The 20,950-nt window shown below is 42.4% G+C and overlaps 1 protein-coding gene across 1 annotated transcript; it reads right to left on the bottom strand.

The window, feature by feature from the left end:
• Nucleotides 1-6,360: 6,360 nt before the first annotated feature.
• Nucleotides 6,361-8,628, bottom strand: LOC107384122 (C2 calcium-dependent domain-containing protein 4C). The gene is made up of 3 exons (XM_015957197.3): nucleotides 8,315-8,628; nucleotides 7,348-8,095; nucleotides 6,361-7,267 (listed from the first exon to the last, which is right to left on the bottom strand). Exons 2-3 carry the CDS (start codon nucleotides 8,062-8,064, stop codon nucleotides 6,716-6,718), a joined length of 1,269 nt encoding a protein of 422 aa, XP_015812683.1. The 5' UTR covers nucleotides 8,065-8,095; nucleotides 8,315-8,628; the 3' UTR covers nucleotides 6,361-6,715.
• Nucleotides 8,629-20,950: the final 12,322 nt, after the last annotated feature.

The raw sequence follows: 20,950 nt of genomic DNA, 5'->3' as shown, positions 1-20,950 counted from the left end.
TAACTAGTGAGCCATTTTGTGTCACCTAGTTAACTAGTGAAGCCAAAATGTGTTCACTAGTTAACTAGTGAACATTTCCGTCTCCCACTAGTTAACTGGTGGGCTCATTTTGACCCTGACTAGTTAACTAGTGAGACACAAATACCTTCAACTAGCTGACTGGTATGCATTTTGGCCTTTACTAGTTAACTAATGAGCCATTTTTGTGTCAACTAGTTAACTAGTGAAGGTCAAAATGTGTTCACTAGTTAACTAGCGTGTACAGTTTGACCCTCACTAGTTAACTAGTTGACCTGTTGACAAGATATCAGAATTAATGCTCAAGCGGCTGGCCAAATTGGGCAAAGTTAACAAGTGGGATTTTTACATTCAGTAGTCAGCTAGTACGAGTTTTTGTACCTTACTAGTTGACTAGTAAAAACTAAATGTGTTTTAACTAGTTAACTAGTGGACATTGATCTGTCCACTAGTTAACTAGTGAACACACTGAGCAATACTAGTTAACTAGTAAGATATGAAACATTTTAACTAGTTAACTAGAGAGAATTTAGGCCTTACTAGTTAACTAGTTGACATTTAGGCTGTCACTATTTAACTAGTTGACACAAACATGTCTAACTAGTTAACTAGTGGACAGAAATGGCTTACATGTTCATGACAATTCTGGCTGATATCCTGATATCAGAATAAATGCTCATTTGGCTTGCCATAATCTCTCTTTATTCTGCTCTCCCCACCTATTCCACCTTCCCCAGGATCCACTGATTTCCCTCTTTCCTGTTCACTTTCTCTCTTTCTTAACAAATTTTTAATCACAGTTGCCTATTTTTGCTCATTTTAAATATATTTTTAAACATTTTCTAAATGCTTTTTTTATATTTTTAAATTTTTGGTTTTGGTGAAGCGCCTCGTGATTTTTATCTTGAGGCGCTCCAGAAAAGTTATTTTCTTCTTCTTCTTCTTGATTTGGACGGGGGAGAATTATTAATGCAACGATTCCAGATTCTGGAAATGACATTACAAAATCTGGTAAAAAGTGTCTGCTTTGGTTTGACACAAGGCAGACTGCAGTAGACACTACAGTCTGATGCTGGCAAGTCTATATCCAAAATCACATCTTTTAGTTCATCAATTGGAGCTGAACAGTTTGTGTTCCTGCCTTCAACCCCCATCATTATTTCATGAGCCTTTTCCACATATAGGCTGTTCCTGGCGTCAGCAAGGTGCTCCATGGTGATAAACCTGTGCTCCAGCGCTGCAACTGGAAGGATCCTATCTGCCGGATTCACACATAGCATTTGCTTCAGAAGGTCTAAGAATGCGTTGAAGTCTTTGACTTCAGTATGACCGGCGTTTGCTGGTATCAACTTTCTTAAATCATCTAGGGAGCGTAATTTATTATATATTGAATGGCTCTTTTTAATCTTCTTTCCTGTGGCCTGCTCATATTCTTTAGGTGTTTTAAGTCTCCATAAGTGTTCAGGTCCACTCTTGTCCAGTGTGAAAAATTTATTGGCTCTCCAGCCATCAATGAGGGAATGATTGCTGGGCAGACCAAGAAGCTTTACAATTATCCTCACTGCTTCATACTCGTCACTTGGGCACAGGGTGTGACATAGAACCAAAACAGCCAGAGTATATCCGAGACTCCATAGGTCGAGAGATTCATCCCGTGGCGTGCCCAGATGGATCTCAGGAGCTCGGTACGCCACATTCTGCATCAGATCATACTTTGATAATCTGTGTGTCCTATAAGCAAGTCCAAAGTCGATAAGCTTGACTCTAAACGGCTGTGACTCATGATTTACCAGCATGATGTTGTCTGGTTTGATGTCTGTGTGAGTGACACCGATTAGCTTGAGAAAGCCAAGTGTTTCCAACAACTGCTTGGCGATCGGTCTGATTTCAGACACCGTCAGATGAATATAATGTCTGTCTTTCAATAAGTCAATTAGAGTTCGGTCCAGCAGCTCAAACACAATGCAAAAGTATTTGCTACATGTAAAACTTTCGATTACCTTTGTGACGAACTTCTGGCTAGAGTCGTGCTGGTTGAGATATTTTAAGATTTTCACTTCATGCTTCGCGTCTTTCTCTTTTGTCATTAATTTAATCGCTACTAATTCATCTGTTCCTTCAATTCTGCACTGGACAACCGTCCCAAAGGCCCCAGATCCAAGCACCTTATCCACATGGTAAACATTTGTAAGGCCTCTGATAACATCACCCGCCTTTATTGTCTGGCTTGTTTCTATCTCTTTCTCAGATGATTCTTTAATTTCTGATTTGACGTCTTTTAAATCCTGAGGTGGAACGTTGTCTGGTGTCCTATCGCCTCCCCCTGCCTTTATTTTATTATCAGTCACAGTTAGTTTGCTCCTGAAAAATGTGTGATGCAGAGCTTCTGCTGGAAGGATTCTGTCAGCTGGATTCACACATATCATTTGCTTTAAAAGGCCTACAAACGCTCGTTTTTCTTCCAGCTCAATAGGATTTTTCAGTGGTAGAACTGAATGCATCAAGAAATCCAGAGACACTAAATCGTCATAGTCTTTGTCTGTCATATTAAATTGCTTTCCAGTCGTTTGCACATATTCATAAACTGATTTAAAAGTCCATGTCGATCCAGATGTGAAAAAGCGTTTGGCCCGCCGTCCCTCCTTCAGTAAACTCTCATCAGGATTCCCAAACAGCTGAACGATGACTCTCAGATACTCGTATTCATCACATGTGGGGTACAAGTGGAAACCCTGGGACAGAAACGCGAGTGTACAGCCTAGACCCCATGTGTCCACGCTGTTATCCAGGCGCCCATCCAAAACTATTTCTGGAGCGCTGTAACCACAATTTACAGCGATGTCCCGTTCTGATAATGTAGAAGTGAGACACGCTTTACCGAAGCCAATTAGTTTAACCCTGAGCGGCTGTGATTTGTGGTCCACTAACATAATATTCTCAGGCGTTACGTTAGTGTGAGTAAGGCCAGCTTGTTTTAGGGAATTCAGAGCTAAAAGCATTTGATCAGCAATAATCCTGATTTCATATATGCTCAAAGGTTTCCAGTTTCTTTCCCTCATAAAGTCCATTAACGTCATGTCCAGTTTCTCGAAAGCAATGAAAATCCTGTCCTGATAGAGAAATGCCTCTCTAAACTTCACCAAGTTGTTCTCGTCACAGTTAAGACTCGAAACATGTTGTAAAACTTCTTCTTCTTGTTTGTATGAATCCCCAAACTTTTTCCAAATACATTTGAGAGCAAAGATTTCTCCTGTTTCAAGATGCGTGCATTGAACAAGTTCCCCAAAATGACGCCGCTTTAGGATTTTATCCACGTGGTACGTACCTGTTCTGCTAACAATACTGACGCCTTCTTGAATTTCAAAAGGTTTTTCATCTTCTGAGTTCATTTTGAAATGTTGTTCAGGCTCAACGTGCAAATCGTCAACCTTTTTCTGTAACTTTGTCTCTTTGGGGCCAGAATCGTCCGTTTCTCGTGACGTCTGAGTAAAGACAGTTTTTCTCTCTGCTTCCAAATGTTTAACCAGTTTTTTTGCTTTTAACCTTAGATAAACTTCTCTTTCTTTAGTGAGTTTCTGGCAGAAATCTCCCATCGGTTGCTGGTTTGTGGCAGGAGCAATGACTTCCTCCTTTGGCAAAAAGGTGAAATCTGTGTTGAAACAGTTAATATTTATCTGTTCCATTCCTAAATTACATTTCTTGTTCATTTGATATTTCTCTCTTAAAATTTCCGTCTCTTTTCTTGTTTCAAGAATAACTTTTTCCCCCTGTTTTTTAAGATTTTCGATTAAATATTCCATCTCTCGTCGGTTTTCACTAAACTCCAAAAAAGGTCCTAGTTTCGTAGAAATGATTGTGTTTTTTTAAAGATCCTTTGAGTAAAAGTCCTCTTCAGAAGTCTGATGACGTCTTGACACTAGCTTGTCACAAGCTGAAATGAGTGTGTGTGCTGTCTGCGGAACTATCTAAGCTTAATGACATCATAGCTTTGATGACAAATCAATGGCATATGTAAGCTGACGCCGACACTACTACTACCACTACTACTACTACTGCTGCTACCACTACTACTGCTGCTACCACTACTACTACTACTGCTACCACTACTACTGCTGCTACCACTACTACTACTACTACTACTACTACTACTACTACTACTGCTACCACTACTACTGCTGCTACTACTACTACTACTGCTGCTACTACTACTACTACTACTGCTACCACTACTACTGCTGCTACTAATACTACCACTACTGCTGCTTCTACTACTACTACTACTACTAATAATAATAATAATAATAATCATAATGCGTAGAATACAATATTTTTATAAATATACAGTTACAATCCTATTATTTATATTATGATATTTATATTATATTATATTATGTTATATTATATGAATAAAATATAATTCATCCCTTTAATAAAAGGAAATAACTAAATATAATTTGATCAAAATACCAATTTTTTAAATTTTTTTTAGATTTTTTTAATCTAATGCAAATAAAGAAAAACAATAAAATGAAGTCTGTATGCAGTAAAAGCACACTCAGTTCATTCATGTAATGCCACTATCTGTCCTAAGTCCTCCCGTGACCCAATACAAAATATAAAAAGACATATAAGTTTAATTCTAAGTCAGTTTCTTGAAAACCCAAAACATCAAGAGTCAAACCAGTCTGTTGAAGCATTTATGGCTGAAGTGTTTTCAACAAATGTTATAAGAGTTCTCTTGACTAAACTCAAATCTATCTATCTATCTATCTATCTATCTATCTATCTATCTATCTATCTATCTATCTATCTATCTATCTATCTATCTATCTATCTATCTATCTATCTATCTATCTATCTATCTATCTATCTATCTATCTATCTATCTATCTATCTATCTATCTATCTATCTATCTATCTATCTATCTATCTATCTATCTATCTATCTATCTATCTATCTATCTATCTATCTATCTATCTATCTATCTATCTATCTATATATAATCAAACATTTGTGAAATATGCTTGGAACCCCTTTTTAAAGTACATCTGCACCACTTTTCATCACTGTAGTCTGTTGACATGAATGTGGGTAACTTTCTGGCCCACAGGGAGTGCATGAGAGATCCTCTCCTGGTGAGTTTTCCATAATTACTGCAATGCAAATCAGATTCAAATAAAAATGGAGCTAACCTGAACATCTGCAGTCCCACTGACACTTACAGTAACAGGAGGCTAATGATCAGAGGTTAATTAAAATGCAAAATAGATTTTAACATTCCATCCTCCTCCTGAGATGACGTCTGAATAATCAAGCTGTTGTATTATTTATCATTCATGCTTTGTTAATGAAATGCTGTGAGAAATAACTTGAAAAACCAAACTTTATGTTCTGCTAGATTATCTGAGCTGCAACATTGAATTAACTTCAGATTTAAAAATAAATAAACATCAACTAATCACAACCTAAATGATCAGAAATCAAAAGCATTTTTCTTTTAATTATACTCATTTTTCACTGACTTTGAGCACAAAGAGCATTAGTTTGTATGCCACTTATGCAGGTTTTTTAATTATTAAAAAAGACATTCAGATTCAAGCTACCATGGACACCTACCTACCTACCTACCTACCCTATTTTCATTCCTTTGCTGAATATGACTCGTCTCTAGTCCCACCTGCGTGACCAGTGGGTGCTTGTTGCTAGTTCATATGTTAATACAGTTGGCTCAACATCTTGTCTTTTTATATTTTTTATTTCATTTTTTAATCTTTATAATTAAGTTTGTATTCAGTTCATAAGAAGTGAGTACAGCTGCACAAACCCCCCAATAAAAAATAAATCTTGAATTTTCCTCTACGTTCCAGACCTGTAATTCCGTTTTTCTCCAGCAGAGGAGGCACAAGATCAACTGGATGTTCCTTATTACTCAGCAGCCCTTTGTCTTTGCCTTCTTTTTATGTTGAGAACAAAAACATTTTCATCAACCAGCTACTGAATGCATACAATCAGGCTGTAAAACTCTCCTAAGCAGATGTTTTGAGGGATTAAGAGCCGTGATTCTTCCTCCTGACATTCTTAATAACTGTTAGAAACTCACAGGAGGACTGCCTGAATTGGATGTGTGGCTTTTAAAATTAAACAGGGAGTTTGAAAGCTCACAGAGACAATATTGAATGCAGACACTCACAAATGACACCCAGTCTTTGTCTATCTCTGAGAACCTGCATGAAGACCTTGGAGGGAGCAAAAAGGCCATGGATTTTATTATTATTAATTTTATTTTTGTCCCCGGGAGTCACTAGAAGACAAGATAAACAATCACAGGAAATGCACATGAGGACGATTTTGTGCATGTGCTATTTATTCAAACATCACATGAAGCCACAATGTCCCAAACTTTCATTTGTCATTTTTCACATTTACATGCAAAAAACCTCAGACACAATACAAAAATAAACAAGATCATAGTTAAACAGGTGTTGGTCAAACACAGTGCTCCTGTTTTATTAACAAACTGATAACGACATCTTGATCAAGTCTAACTTAATGGACATACGTAACACCTCCCTGTTCATCTGCATGCTTCCTGGTGTCCTCTTCTTGTCAGATGTGTGAATAGAAAGGTCAGCGGTGGGTGGTTGGGGGGGGGGGGGGGCTTGCTTTTTTTTTTACAGGACCCTTGACAGGCGCTCCCTAGAGGCCTGCCAGCAGCTCACTGAGCAGCACCTCCCTCTCTCCTAGAAGGACATCCCTCTTCAGGCTGGTTCCTTTGTTCACAACCTTTATCTTCATAGCCAGGCTCTTCACTTGCGCCTGGGGCAGCGCGTCGAAAAAGAAGTCCTCATTGAAAACCGGGTTCCTGCTGTTCTTGATGATGGTGCTCCTTTGTTTCTGCATCTTGCCGGGGTTCAGATAAAGCGCCACGCAGCAGTTGATGCTTTTCAGCTCCGTCTGCCTGTTGTACAGGGCCTCGGCTGTGAGCACGCGCACCCTCAGCCGCGCTGCCTCGGAGTCGTAGTGGGTGCTCAGCCTCAGCGTCCCCCCCTTGTGGAGGTTGATGGTGTGCTCTCGCTGCAGGAGGTCTGAGGCTGCGCCCCTTAAGGCGCTGGTTTTGCATCCACGGAAGGCAGTGGAGGGAGGGCAGCGCAAGCGGCGCCGCTGCATGTTGGGGCTGTTGTCTGCTGAGCTGCATTCGTCAGTGGAAAGGGAGCTGTGGCGAGCCAGGGAGCGCTTGGCTCGAGAGACCTTAGATGGGTGCGAAGAAAAAAAGCCAGTTAGACACACAAGAATCGTCACACTTACTCAAAACACGTGAGAGTCATCACCTTGGCTTGGGTCTCCTGGGTGATGGAGCGAAGGAAGGAGGCCGATCGGGACAGGAGAGGGGAGTTAAAGGGGGAGGACTCAGCTGAAGAGCAGGTGTCACTCTCCCCACCGCTGAAGTATCTGTAGGGGTTGGGGTCAGCTGGGGCCAGCAGGGTCCCCCCGTGGGAGCGCCTCTGGGAGTTCGGGGAGGTGAGAGGGCTGCTGGGATCACTGTGGAACAGGCTTTCCTTACGCCTGGTGTGAGGAGACTCCATCAAGGTGGAGAAGCCATACGAGGTCTGAGCTTTGGGGACGTACGTTAGTGACATTGCCGTCTGTGATTGGGGGTCAGCATTGGTGTTAACATCCATACCCCTCCTGTCCCCGGCCTGGGCCCCTGGCTCATCAGCACTCTCTATCTGGATGATGTGACGATTGGCAGACTTCTGGAGGTTGCGGGAAAAGAGGCGAGGGCTGCAGATGTTCTTGCTGCTCCGAGCCCTGGGGCTCTGGCTGCAGATGGCATTGTCAGAGGAGGAGGGTCTCAGTGCAGAGCAGCGCTTAGGTTCTGGACTGGAGGACTCCTCCGGCGGGCAGCAGATAAGTTTGGGTGGGATGAAGAAATCTGGGATTCTTTCTGGAGTTAGTACATTGGCATAAACAGAGACTGGAATGGCCTCAGTTGTCTGCGGGGGACGGGAATGTGTCCCACTGCGGAGCTTCTCCAGTAACCACATGCCCACTCAGACGCCTCAGCTCACAGTTTATCTATCAACAGGAGAGGGATGCACGGACAAGAGGCAAATATGTTTAATGAGGTTAAATGTTAAAAATGAGGTATTTAAACACAACCTTTAATTAAAAGTGAGCAATAACACATCAGAGCATTATAAATAAATATTATTAAAATATCATAAATTAGTCTGAGGAACTTTTCCTCTTAAATAAAAGCGTACATTTTCAGCGCCTGCAGTCAGATAAACGCACCTGTTGGCTGTTCAACTCTTTCCCTTCCAGAGTGAAATCACAGGCGCTCGGCGCAGCCTCTCCAAACTCTCCGTGCGTAAAAGGTGATTTCCTGCTCGAAGCGCGATCCTCAGCGGAAAGACGGGGCTTTGCTGGATCAGACGCTCCTGCTTTATATGACGGGGTCTCTGACTTCTGAGCCAATGAGAAGGGTGAGACCTTCCCGTGATATTTACCATTAAAATGATCCCGGCGCGTGCAGGCGCGCCGCGCGCAAAAGGGAAGAGGTGGGGGCAGATATTAGCTGCTGTCTCATCACCCACAAGCTGTTGCACACTACATAAACATCCCTGCTCTTTCTTTTGTTAAGAAGAAAAAAAAATAAAACGTCACTATCCTTGCACTTGGTGTTCACGTGACAATCACTTTCCTTAGCCTATTGTGACTAAAACAGTCTGCTGGAGGAATCGGACCATAAAGCAGACACCATAATTGGATTTCCTTGTAGGAAACTGACAGTTATGTAAAGAAACAATATGTTGTTTCTCGTCCACCATCTCCACAGTGATGATCTTTTGTCTTTATGCACAAATACTTCTTTTATTTATTAAATCCAGATTTAACATCATTTTGGAGCAAAAAGTCACACTATGCTGCAAGAATCTACTGTTATTTTTAGCTATTTTAAAAGTTTTCTTAAATCTTCCTGTGACAGACAAGCTGCTGACTTTGATTTAGTGCCAAAGTGTGTCCCAGGTGGAGCCCTAAGATAGAGCCTGCTGTTTTCACTGTTCAAAGCGCTGACAAAGACCTGTAGCAGAGCTGCCTTCTTTAGATGCAAACTCTGGAACGGTCTCCCTGCTGGTGCAAAGACGAACATCAAACGAGATGCTTAAACCCCAGAGAAACTCATTTTCCTGAGGAAACAAGACTTTTAGAGCTCAAAAACTTGCTGCTGAAACGATTAGCTGAACAAAAAAGAAAAGCAAGGAAGGACTCTTGGGATTTGTTAAGTGCTTGAGTCATTATGGAGATGCTAAATCTTTAGTTTGTAATTGTGAGAATTTTATTTTAGGAATTTTCTTTTGCTCCCGTAAGATTTCCACGTTTGAATATAAAAAAGAAGGATGCATTTTTTTATTTTATCACTTTCAGACTCAATTCCCTTGAAAATCAATATGTTTATCAAAATTGTTTTAATTGTGTCGATTAGAATTTGATATATTTTACAAAAGACTTTGGAAAATGAGAAGATAAATCCTCCAATAAGTCCTTCTTTTAAAGGTGAACAAAAACATAAAGAACAATTCATTTCAGATGCTGTTCTTCTGCTAATACTGTATATCTTCAATGTTTGCAGAAATAAAACAACTCTGTCTGAAGTTTTTTACACATTCTGTAACGACAGGCCAGGCAGAACAGTACATTGTCTTCCACACGGTTTAGCGTTCTTTTGTTGAAAAACAATCATTAGAGAGAAGCCACATGATCTTATGGCTGTATTTAGGAGTTAGATGAACCTCGCTGCTGGTGTTGATCCACCAGATACGCTACAAAAACTAATTTTCAAGAGAGTAAGACGTTTCTGCCGGAACCAGAAACCCGTGATGCCGGATGAAGTGAGATTGCCCTTCAGGCAGCAGCTCAACAGGTTAAGCGGGTTGTCCAGTAATCAGAAGGTTGCAGGTTTGATCCCGGCTCCGGACAGAGAATTCTGCTGTTGTGTCCTTGGACAAGACACTTAACCCACCTTGCCTGCTGGTGGTGGTCAGAGGAACCGGTGGCGCCTGTTCTCGGCAGCCTCGCCTCTGTCAGTGAACCCCAGGGCAGCAGTGGCCACATCGTAGCTCATCACCATCAGTGTGTGAATGGATGAATGATACACTGTAGTGTAAAGCGCTTTGGAGTCCTTACTCTGAGAGGCGTTATACAAGTGCGGGTCATTTGTCGTTTAAACACCTGTTGCTGTTTCCTAGTTCCAAATCTTTTGTTGTCGGGCTCGCTTCCGGTGAGAGTTGGACTCCTCCAAGGCTGCCCTTTGTCACCAATTTTGTTCATAACTTTTATGGACAGGACTTCTAGGCACAGCCGAGGCGTTGGGCCGATACCTTTTGGTGGCCTAAGGACTGAGTCACTGCATTTTGCAGATGATGTGGTCCTGTTGGCTTCATCAGATCTCTGGCTCTCACTGGAGCGGTTTGCAGCCAATTGTGAAGCAGCTGGGATGATAATCAGCTCCTCTAAATCTGAGACCTTGCTCTTGAGTCAGAAAAGGGTAGAAGGCCTTCTCCGGGTCAGGAATGAGGTCTGTCGTGGTGAAGTGAGAGCTGAGCTGGAAGGCAAAGCTCTCAATTTACCCATTGATCTACATTTCTGCCCTCACCTGGTCATGAGCTTTGGGTAGTGACCGAAAGAACAAGATCGCGGATACAAGCAGCCGAAATGAGTTTTCTCCGCAGAGTGTCTGGGCTTTCCCTTAGAGATAGGGTGAGAAGCTCGTCATCCGGGAGGGGCTCGGAGTAGACCTGCTGCTCCTCCACGTGGAGAGGAGCCAGGCTTGGGCATCTAGGATGCCTTCTGGAAACCTTCCTGGTGAGGTTTTTCGAGCAAGAAGAAGACCTAAAGGAAGACCCAGGACACGCTTGGAGGGAAAATGTCTCACGGCTGGCCAGGGAACATGTTAGGATTCCCCCGGAGGAGCTGGCCCATGTAGCTGGGGAGAGGGAAGTCTGGGCCTCCCTGCTTAAGCTGCTGCCGTAATCTGACTCCAGATAAGCAGCTGAAAATGGACAGATGGACTAAAAACAAGACAAAAAGTCTAGAATCAAGACTTTCAAAAATAACTTCCCTGAAAATCAGTTTTGCAGTGGCTGTTGGACTTGTTCCTGCTCAAGATTCAAAATGGGTTTTTGTGTCCATTGTTCCTAAAATGTTTCAACAATTTTATATTAAAAAAAGTTTGCATGAAGATGCTGAAGCATCATTTTAAACCTTTTGAAGAGGGGTTCTGTTGAAATCCATCCATCCATCCATCCATCCATGTCTAAACCTGCTTGTTCTCACAGGGTGGTGGGGAGCTGGTGCCTATCTCCAGCAGTCTCTGGGCAAGCAGGTGGAGTGCACCCTGGACAGGTTGCCAGTCCATCATAGGGCAACACAGAGACACACAGGACAAACAAAAAAGCACACACACACACACACACACACACACACACACACACACACACACACACACAGCTGGAGGAACCCGGAGAGAACCCACGCATGCACAGGGAGAACATGCAGACTCCATGCAGAAAGACCACAGTTTGGGATTTTAACCCAGGACCTTCTTGCTGCAAGGCAACAGTGCTAGTCACCGTGCCACAGTGCAGCCCTGGTTCTGTTGAAATGTCATGATAAATTAATTTTACCTGTTAGAATAGCCTCAGTTTGGAGAAACAAAGAAAAGTTCTACTGGACAGATGTAGCTAACAACTTGTCATGATGACACCAGTTGCAAAATATATTAAAACCATTCCGGTTAAAAATATTTAATAGCCATTTATGCAATGGCTATTCTTCTTCCATCCATCTTGCGGTTCCTTCTGCCCGTCTCGCTACCATGGGGAGCAGAGCTTTCAGCCGCTCTGCTCCTCGACTCTGGAACTCACTTCCCCCAGACATCAGGAACATCGACAGTTTTACCCTTTTCAACACCAAACTCAAAACACACATGTTTAAATCTGCCTACAACCTCTGATTTTATTGAACTGTTTCTCTCTTTGTTTTTTCTTCTTTGGGTTTTATTATTGTTTTATTGTATTTTATTACGTGTTTTCTGTAAAGTGACCTTGGGTGTCCTGAAAGGCGCTTTTAAATAAAATGTATTATTATTATTATTATTAATGGCATTCGTGGATATTCCTGTATCAATCAATCAATCAATCAATCAATCAATCAATCAAAGCTTTATTTATAAAGCGCCTTCCGCAACCCTGTCAGGAAGCCCAAAGCGCTGAACATGGTTCAGTTGAAGGTAAATATATTGAATAAATCAAAAATAAAAGCAATTCAAATTACAAAACACAAATTACAAAATAGGTGAAACATTCTGGTACAGGACAAATGTGAGTTATTAATACATTTAAGTTAAAATAAACAGGTTTACATGATTATTTTGTCTCAGTCATTTATTCAATATATCACAACAGAGTAGGGTGTGATAGATTTAAGTCCAAAACCATAAAAACTGCCAAACGCCAAAACCCGATAAAGGGAAACGTCTTTTTTAGTGATGAATCGTCTTTGTCTTCTATCTGGGTCAGCGTCAGTTTAGAAAAAAAACCAGAAACATGTATCCAACCCACAATGTTTTTGTCAGGTGTTAAACATGGAGGTGGATCTGTCATGGTATGAGCAGCCATCTCGTAGGAGGAAGTTGGACCAGTCAAGGTTCTGCAGGAGTTAAATCCACATTGTATCATGACTAAATCTGGTGATTAAAATAGAAACATTTCATTTGAATGTGGTACACTACTCAAATTTAAATTACTGAAATCACTTTTGTTTTCCTGATGCTTCTTGTACAATTAGCTTAAAAAAGGCAACACGTTCAGATGCAACTGCAACCACTGCTCCCAGAGAAAAGTTTGTTAGGTCTGACTAGGCATTAAGATCAAACGTCAACGTTCAATAGACTTGTGTCATACTGGAGGGCTTACACAAGAATCCTCTTCTTCAGCATTTATCCTGTTGATGCTTCTTCAGGCTCACCTGGGAGTTGGGAAAGGTAGACAAATCAGGAATGGTTGGTATACCAGCACAACTTTTAGACCTTGGCAGGGTATGAAAAGATGCCAAAGACTTGGGCAGATCCTCAGCTGCCAAAAATTATTTCCACACAACAGAGTCTAGGACAACTTTGCCAACATTTTTAACAGAAAGGTGAGCACTGAAGCTGGTGACTGAGATGCAGCCCATGTGAGTGGGAGAAGACCTGACGGATGACCAAGAGGGTGTGGATTGGCGTTCGTGTCAGATTCTTTTCTACCACATTTCATCATGGCTGGCTCCACCAGCAAAGTGCCAAGATGAAGGCTCGTGGGTTGGTCTTCCTCCTCGGACTGAACAGGCCTGCTGGGTCCATGTTTGCCTGGATCCTTCAGTCAGAAATCACAACCAACTTCTACAAGCAAAAATTTAAAACAAGAATCTGAGCAGGGATATGAAGTTACTAATACTTTTAAATCCACTCACATAAAAACAGTGACATAAAAAGGTTTAACATGAAATGTTTCTGCACAGCACAGAAGAACAGAAAATACTCACACACTAAAGATAAACAAATAATTGGTTGTTTTTTGGTCTGCGATCCAATCTGCAGCTGAACTGGACTGTACCATTCCTGGTTCGTTTCCTCACAGGGGGAGAGACACGCTTCAACTATGGCGATTGACTTGACTTTTACACAGTACTTTAAAGCAAAAAGGCAGTGATTCAATTTTAACTTTATTTAAACATAAAAAGGGGAGAAATGTTACAGGGTAGAACAACACAAGAGGTTTGGACTCCTTAGCCGTTTTTACAAAACAATGCTGTTAAATTGCCACGACGCTGTGGTGGTACCAGGGAGCCTTAGGCCCTGTCCACACGTAGCCGGGGATCTGCCAAAGCGTAGATATTTTTCTACGTTTTGGCCTGTCATCCACACGAAAACGGAGTTTTTTCACACGAAAACGGATCTTTTTAAAAACTCCGGCCAAAGTGAAGATCTGCGTTTTCTCCGTTTTGGGTGTCTGCGTGTAGACGTACAAAACCGGAGTTTTAAGGTCCACAACGTCACTTTCCGCGACAAAAAATGCTGACATCATGTGTGCGACCTGTGTTTACACTAGCCGGCATCATGGAAGCCTTCGGAGCTGCGCTCTGTCACTACCCGATCCATCAATTGTCCAAGCGCTTTCTGCTTGTTTGTTTTTGCAAGCGGAATTACTGCTCCTTGCGGAAGACCACAGACGAAGGACGAGGTTAAGAACGGGGGAAGTACTGCCGCCTACAGGTCTGGCATGTCCTTAACAACGTATTTATCCGGGTACGTGTGGACAGAGTTTGTTTTTAAAACGCGGTGGTGTGGATGCAAGTTTTTGGAGGGGCGGATATTCGTTTTCAAAAAACCCCGGCTACGTGTGGACTAGGCCTTAGGTTGTTTATAAGTGGTCAGGCCATGGCGGTGTGTGTTGCAGTCATGTCCTTTGTATAAAGAATTAGGCAATGGCGGCATGAAGGAGGTATGGGGGCGGTCACTGCACTGTTGCAGACTTCCATTGATCTTGGACATAACTTGCTTTTTATTGCGTTTAAAGTACTGCACCGCTGCAGTGCTCCAGTTTCCCATCTCAGCTGATTTTGTTAAAACGGCAAAACTTACGGCCCGTGTTGACTTTCATTTTCAGTACAGTTGCCGGCTGCACCTCAGCAGTAACTCCCCACTTTCTAAACGGAAAGACTGAGTGCTACTCCGTTTATCCGCGGGCAGCAGAGGAAGATGTTTGCAGCCGCAAACAAAGACCATCAGCAAGGTAAAGACAAACCTTACCTGTGTTTAAAAAAGAACCAAAAATGGAACTAGAAGAAAAACACAGCAAGAACGTACAAAAGATGTTTAAAGTAGTAACTCCCTACATCTCTCTGTTGTGTCAAGGCGAAATTACAAGACACAAAAAGAGCTCGTCTCCAAAAATTAACCAGCTTTAGCTGACAAAATCTAACATAGACCCATTGCACCTACATCACCTGAACACATGGGTCCACCATCTTGGGCAGCTAAAGCATGATATAGTGCAGGGGTGGGGAACCCTAGTCCATCAAGGGCCGCTATATATTTTAGTGTCAACCCTGCTTCAACCCACCTGATTTCAATCAGCGGGTGATTAACAGGCTTCTGCAGAGCTTGATGAGCTGCTGAACAGGTGAATCAACCACTGAATCAGAAGTGTTGGAGCAAAGACATGCAGAATACCGGCCCTCAAGGACCAGGGTTTCCCACGCCTGGTATAGTGAAATATAATTCATAATTAATTCATAATATAATAATATAATAATAATAATATAATTCATTTCAACCACAGTAATTTAAGCACAGATTAATCAAAACATTTCTTTAGTATTCATATAACATTTGTTCATTCAACCATATAATTATTTAATGATTATTTAACTTATGAGTTGTAAAAGTTCATCTTTTGTCCTGTGAAGCTATGGATAGATAAGGCCGCAGCTTGGCAGAGAGGAACCTGGAGGGAGGAACATGCTGTTGACAATCAGAGTGTAAACACGCAGTGGCGAATCTTTCCTACAGCTTGGAAGAATCTTTCCTACAGCTTGGAAGAATCTTTCCTACAGCTTGGAAGATTAAGAGACGTAGAGATGCAGATTCATGTCTGGAGATGACCGGGCACTGAAAAGGTCAATATGTAGGTGAAAACTGACCATTTCTGGACGTTACAGAATGGTATGGTAAACAAGGATTCACCCTGCTGGATTTATAATATTATGTGATGAACTGTTTCACTTTAACCTGGAGCTGTTTAAAAACAAAGTCCAGATCTCTACCAGTTTTTGTTGCTGGCGAGGTCACCAGGTTCAAGTGCTACGCTCACATTGGGGCAAAACAAGACATCTCCTAACAGCAACGCTCATCATGCTAAATAAATGATGTCATTTCCACACACTTAATCCTGCATTGGAACAATAATATTGCAATAAATAATTATTTCACAATCCACTGAAGTACAGTAATGCACGTCCTCCATGGTGAAATATACACTGCTCACAAGAATTAAAAGAACACTTTTTTTTATTGGGCCTGGCATGAAATCAATTAAACCTGTCTGATAATTTCCTGGTTGATTAAGCAGCTGAGGGCATTGTTAATCACTTTTAGCTGTATTGGTGTTCATGGACTTAACGACAGGTGCACTAAAGTGGCAATAGTTACAAAACCCTCAAAACAGGACTGGTTTAACATGTAGAGGTCATTTCAAGTTTCTCCCTCTTGATCTTTTTCGGCTGGTTTTACACTCTTGCTAGTTTTGGCTCTCTACTGGCAGTATGAGGCGATTCCTTAACTCTACAGAAGTTGCACAGGTTGTCCAACTTCTCCAGGATGGCACATCCACACGTGCTGCAGCAAGAAGGTTTAATGTGTCTCCCAGCACAATCTCCAGAACATGGAGATTTCAGGAGACTGTCGGTTATTCTCGGAGAGCTGGACAGGGCCGTAGAAGGTCCACAACCCATCAGCAGGACCGATACCTGCTCCTTTGTGCAAGACGGAACAGGCTGAGCACTGCTCGTGCACTACAGAATGACCTCCAGAGGGCCATTGGTGTGAATGTCTCTACCCAAACAATCAGGAAAAGACTTCATGAAGATGGCCTGAGGGCCCGACGTCCTGTAGTGGGCCCTGTGCTCACTGCTCAGCACCGTAGAGCTCGACTGGCATTTGCTCAAGAACACCAGAATTGGCAAGTCCGCCACTGGTGCCCTGTACTTCTTACAGACGAGAGCAGGTTCACCCTGAGCACCTGTGATAGACGTGAAAGAGTCTGGAGAAGACAAGGAGAACGTTATGCTGCCTGCAACATTGTTCAACATGACAGGTTTGGTGGTGGGTCAGTGATGGTCTGGGGAGGCATATCCATGGAGGGACGCACAGACCTCTACTGCCTAGGAAATGGTGCTCTGACTGCTATAAGGTATCGAGATGAAATCCTTGAACCCTTTGTCAGACCCTACACTGATGCAGCAGGTCCTGGTTTTCTCCTAATCCACGACAATGCCCGGCCTCATGTGGCAAGAGTATGCAGGCAGTACCTGGAGGATGAAGGAATTGAAACAATTGAATGGCCTTCACGAGCCCCTGACTTAAACCCAATAGAACATCTGTGAGACATTGTGTTTCGGTCCATTAGGCGGCGCCAAGTTTCTCCTCAGACTGTACAAGAGCTCAGGGATGCCTGGGAGGAAATGATCTGGGAGGAAATGCCACAAGACACCATCCGTTGTCTCATTAGGAGCATGCCCCGACATCGTCAAGCATGCACACAAGCTAGTGGGAGCCACACAAGATACTGAAAAGCAATTTGAGTTGCAGAAATTAAGTTTTTGAAATAATGGACTAGCCAGCCACATCTTCATTTCACTCCGATTTTAGGGTGTCTACACAATTGAGCCCTCTGTAGGCTGATAACTTTTATTTCCATTAAAAGACTTGGCATCCTTTTGTTCCTAAGACATTGCCCTTGTCGCGGTGTGGTGTTGGTAGGACACAAAATGCAGTACCCAGGATGACACGAGGCAGACAAGAATAAGAAAAATCCTTTATTTTTAAGGAGAACAAAATAAGTCCAAAAGCTGGAAGCCAAAATCCAAAGTCCAGATAACGATCTGGAGATCCAAAAATACTTGAGACACGAGAAGACTAAGAACACAAGTAATCCAAGACAAGACTGACAGAATTACAAACAATGGACCGACAAGACAATGAGAAACAGAAAGGGCTTTATAGACTGGGGCATAATGGCAGGCAGATGAGCTGCAGGTGTGTGGGGAGAGAACCAGGTGAAGGCAATAACTAATCAGGGAGGAGGAGCAGGAAGGAGCAGGGGAGGACACCGGACCTGACTGGGGAAGGACACACACGCACACACACATGTACACACGCGTACACACACACACACACACACACACACACACACACACACACACACACACACACACACCTAGCTGAGAAGGACATACACACACAAAACTGAAATAATAGACCTATAGAAGTATGGTGGGGAGACCAAGAGAACATGAAGAAAACCAGGAGGGAGCTGGGGACAAAAGGGCTGGAGCTACAACTGGAGGGGCTGGGGATGACCTGAAGGGCTACAAACAGAAGACACATAAATGAGAAGCAGACAAAGGACACATGAGGACGCTATGAGACACAAAAGGGGAATCTAGAGAGGGATGGAGAACATCAGGAGACACATGGGGAAAGACGCAGACGCAGACCATGACAGCCCTGTCGTTATTTGTATAGATATCCAACTTCATATTGATATCTGATGTATCTAATGTGTTTCTTTAAAGTGTTCCTTTAATTTTTGTGAGCAGTGTAGTATTATCAATAAGTTATATAAACACATAACATTTATAATTTCAGGTCCATCACAGTCATTCCCCTCATGAAATATATGAACGTTTATCTTACCCAGTAAAATGAGTTCACTGTAAACCCAAAAATACTTTGAGGGCTGCCCGTCCGCATGATTGGTCGCCGCAGTTCATCTGTTAACCCTTAAATAATCCCCCAAATGTAATTGAGGTAAGTGCCATAAAAGAAACTTTAGCAAATGTACAAGTGCAGACAGTAAAATAGGACATTAAAATGATACAAAGGGGATAAAAGCTGTTCAAATACAGTACTGTTTGAATGTGAGTGCTAGAAGCAGAGTGATTAAATCCTATTTATCAGTCTGGGAAGAATGTGTTACACATTATTTGCTCTAGATTGTCTTCCCAGGTGGCAGAAGATCAAACACGCTTGGAGCTGAATTTAGTCCAAGAGGACAGTTTCTTTGATTCATTTAATCTCTGTTAGTGTTTTTCTTCACTGTACTACTGACATATAAAGATTAGATATTTTACAGCTCCTTTTCCAGCAGAATATTTTTCTAATGTGATTTAAAATGAAACTTTGTTATGTTTTCTTGGGCCGTCTCTCATACCACAGAAGGGTTTTATTCTTTCATCTCTTGTCATAGACGTCACAAAGGGAAGGGAGTGAGACCCGGAAGACAAGACATGGTCATCCTCCCAGCACCAAATGCTGCAAAGTCTTTATGTCAGAGGCACTGCAGCTGCCATACCGGGAGGTGACGTCAAGATGCTCCAGATAGTGTCCTTATGCAAGTGGTGACACAAGAGGGGGGTGCTCTCTCTCCTCGTTCTCCACAGGGAGAACGTCCTCTGTCATGATTTTTGATTAAATCAGAGGCTTTCAAGGTGCAGAACAGCACGAGAGATGGAATGGTTGATCCATACCACAGCAGGGTCTATGACGTGTTGCTGAATTATTTTTTTAATTTCATTGATGAAGAGGAGTCTTTGTTAGAATCAGGCAGTTTTCCACGTCCCCATCAGTCATGACATTTTACTTTCAAGTTTACTTGTAACTGTTGGAGGCGGAGTGAAACGCACCAGCTTTCCTGTTGATAGGAAATGTGGTGCTACATGTCCCAAATGTGCAGCAGTAGCTCAGGAGGTAGAACAGGTTGTCCAGAAATTGGAAGGTTGTAGGTTTGATCCCAGCTCTGACCAGTGTATGCTGCTGTTGTGTCCTTGGGCAGGACACTTAACCCACCTTGCCTGCTGATGGTGGTCAGAAGGACCGGTGGTGCCAGTGTTCGGCAGGCTTTGCCTCTGTCAGTGCGCCCCAGAGTAGCTGTGGCTACATTGTAGCTCATCATCACCAGCGTGTGAATGAGTGGATGACTGATTGTGTTGTAAAGTGCCTTGGGGGTTGTAGAACCCTAAGAAGGTGCTATACACATGGAATAGAATAGAATAAACTTTATTGATCACACAAAGGGTAAATTCACTTGTTACACACTTAAAAGAATAATTTGGATAATTTGACAAAGAGTAAGTTTTGCGTTACTAGTATTGTAACCTTCAACCACTAAAAACCAAAAAAAAAAAAAAAAAAAAAAAAAACGGAAAAACTTGGATTCCAGAACTTTGCAGCATGTTGTAAGGGACACAGATATACTACGTAAATCTGGTATTGGTATTGAACACATACTGAGTATTGCATTGTTGTTATTGTGTACCTGGATAATGCCAGTACCAGTTAAACTACACTCTTACTGCAGAGGGGCAGAATGACCAACAGTAGCGTTCTGTTTTACATCTGGGATGGCCGATGACTGAGTGATCACTCAGCGGCTGCACTTCCATATTTAGAGTCGGCGTGATGACGTTGTTGAGCCGCGCCGGTGATGGGGATGCTGGGTAGTGTAGTGCTCCGCCAGTTAGGTCCATAGTGGGTTGTCGGGGGGGGGGGGGGGGGGGGGGGATGGGGGGGGGGTTCGTTACAAAGAACCCTCAAGCTTCCAGACCTCTGGTAGAGGACCCGAGCTTGGAAGGATGAGACCACCCACGGAGGGTGAGATGGGACATTTTGTTAATATATACATATATAATTTAGGAAGAAGGCAAACACATCACTTGGAAGCAAAATTAGGGATGTGAAAATTATTCTGAAGAATCGATGCATACCTTTGCAGGTTTGCTATACCCTTTTATAAACCTTCACTAAAAGGTTTTACTTTAAAGTTAAAAAGGAAACAAAAGAACATCTGAAAGAGATGGGTGCAAAATGGATCTGATGTTTTTACTGAACCTTCTTTTCCACGAGTCTAAATTTAGACAAGACATATTCTGGACTTTAGAATCAAAATCTACAAGCGATCAAAATAACTATAAAAGAGGTTAATTGAAGGGGGTTTTAATTTCTAAAAGCAGCCCGTGGTCAATTATAGATTAGTGATGAACCATTAGAGTTGTACCAGGGAATGATTCATCCACCAGCGGTCCATTTAGACATCCAGGAGGTGAGCTGTT

This window comes from Nothobranchius furzeri, chromosome 11 (assembly GCF_043380555.1).
Source record: "Nothobranchius furzeri strain GRZ-AD chromosome 11, NfurGRZ-RIMD1, whole genome shotgun sequence".
In the NCBI taxonomy this organism is placed as follows: Eukaryota; Metazoa; Chordata; class Actinopteri; order Cyprinodontiformes; family Nothobranchiidae; genus Nothobranchius; species Nothobranchius furzeri.
The sequence above is the reverse complement of the archived record's forward strand: the minus strand, read 5'-3'. Positions and strand labels throughout refer to the sequence as shown.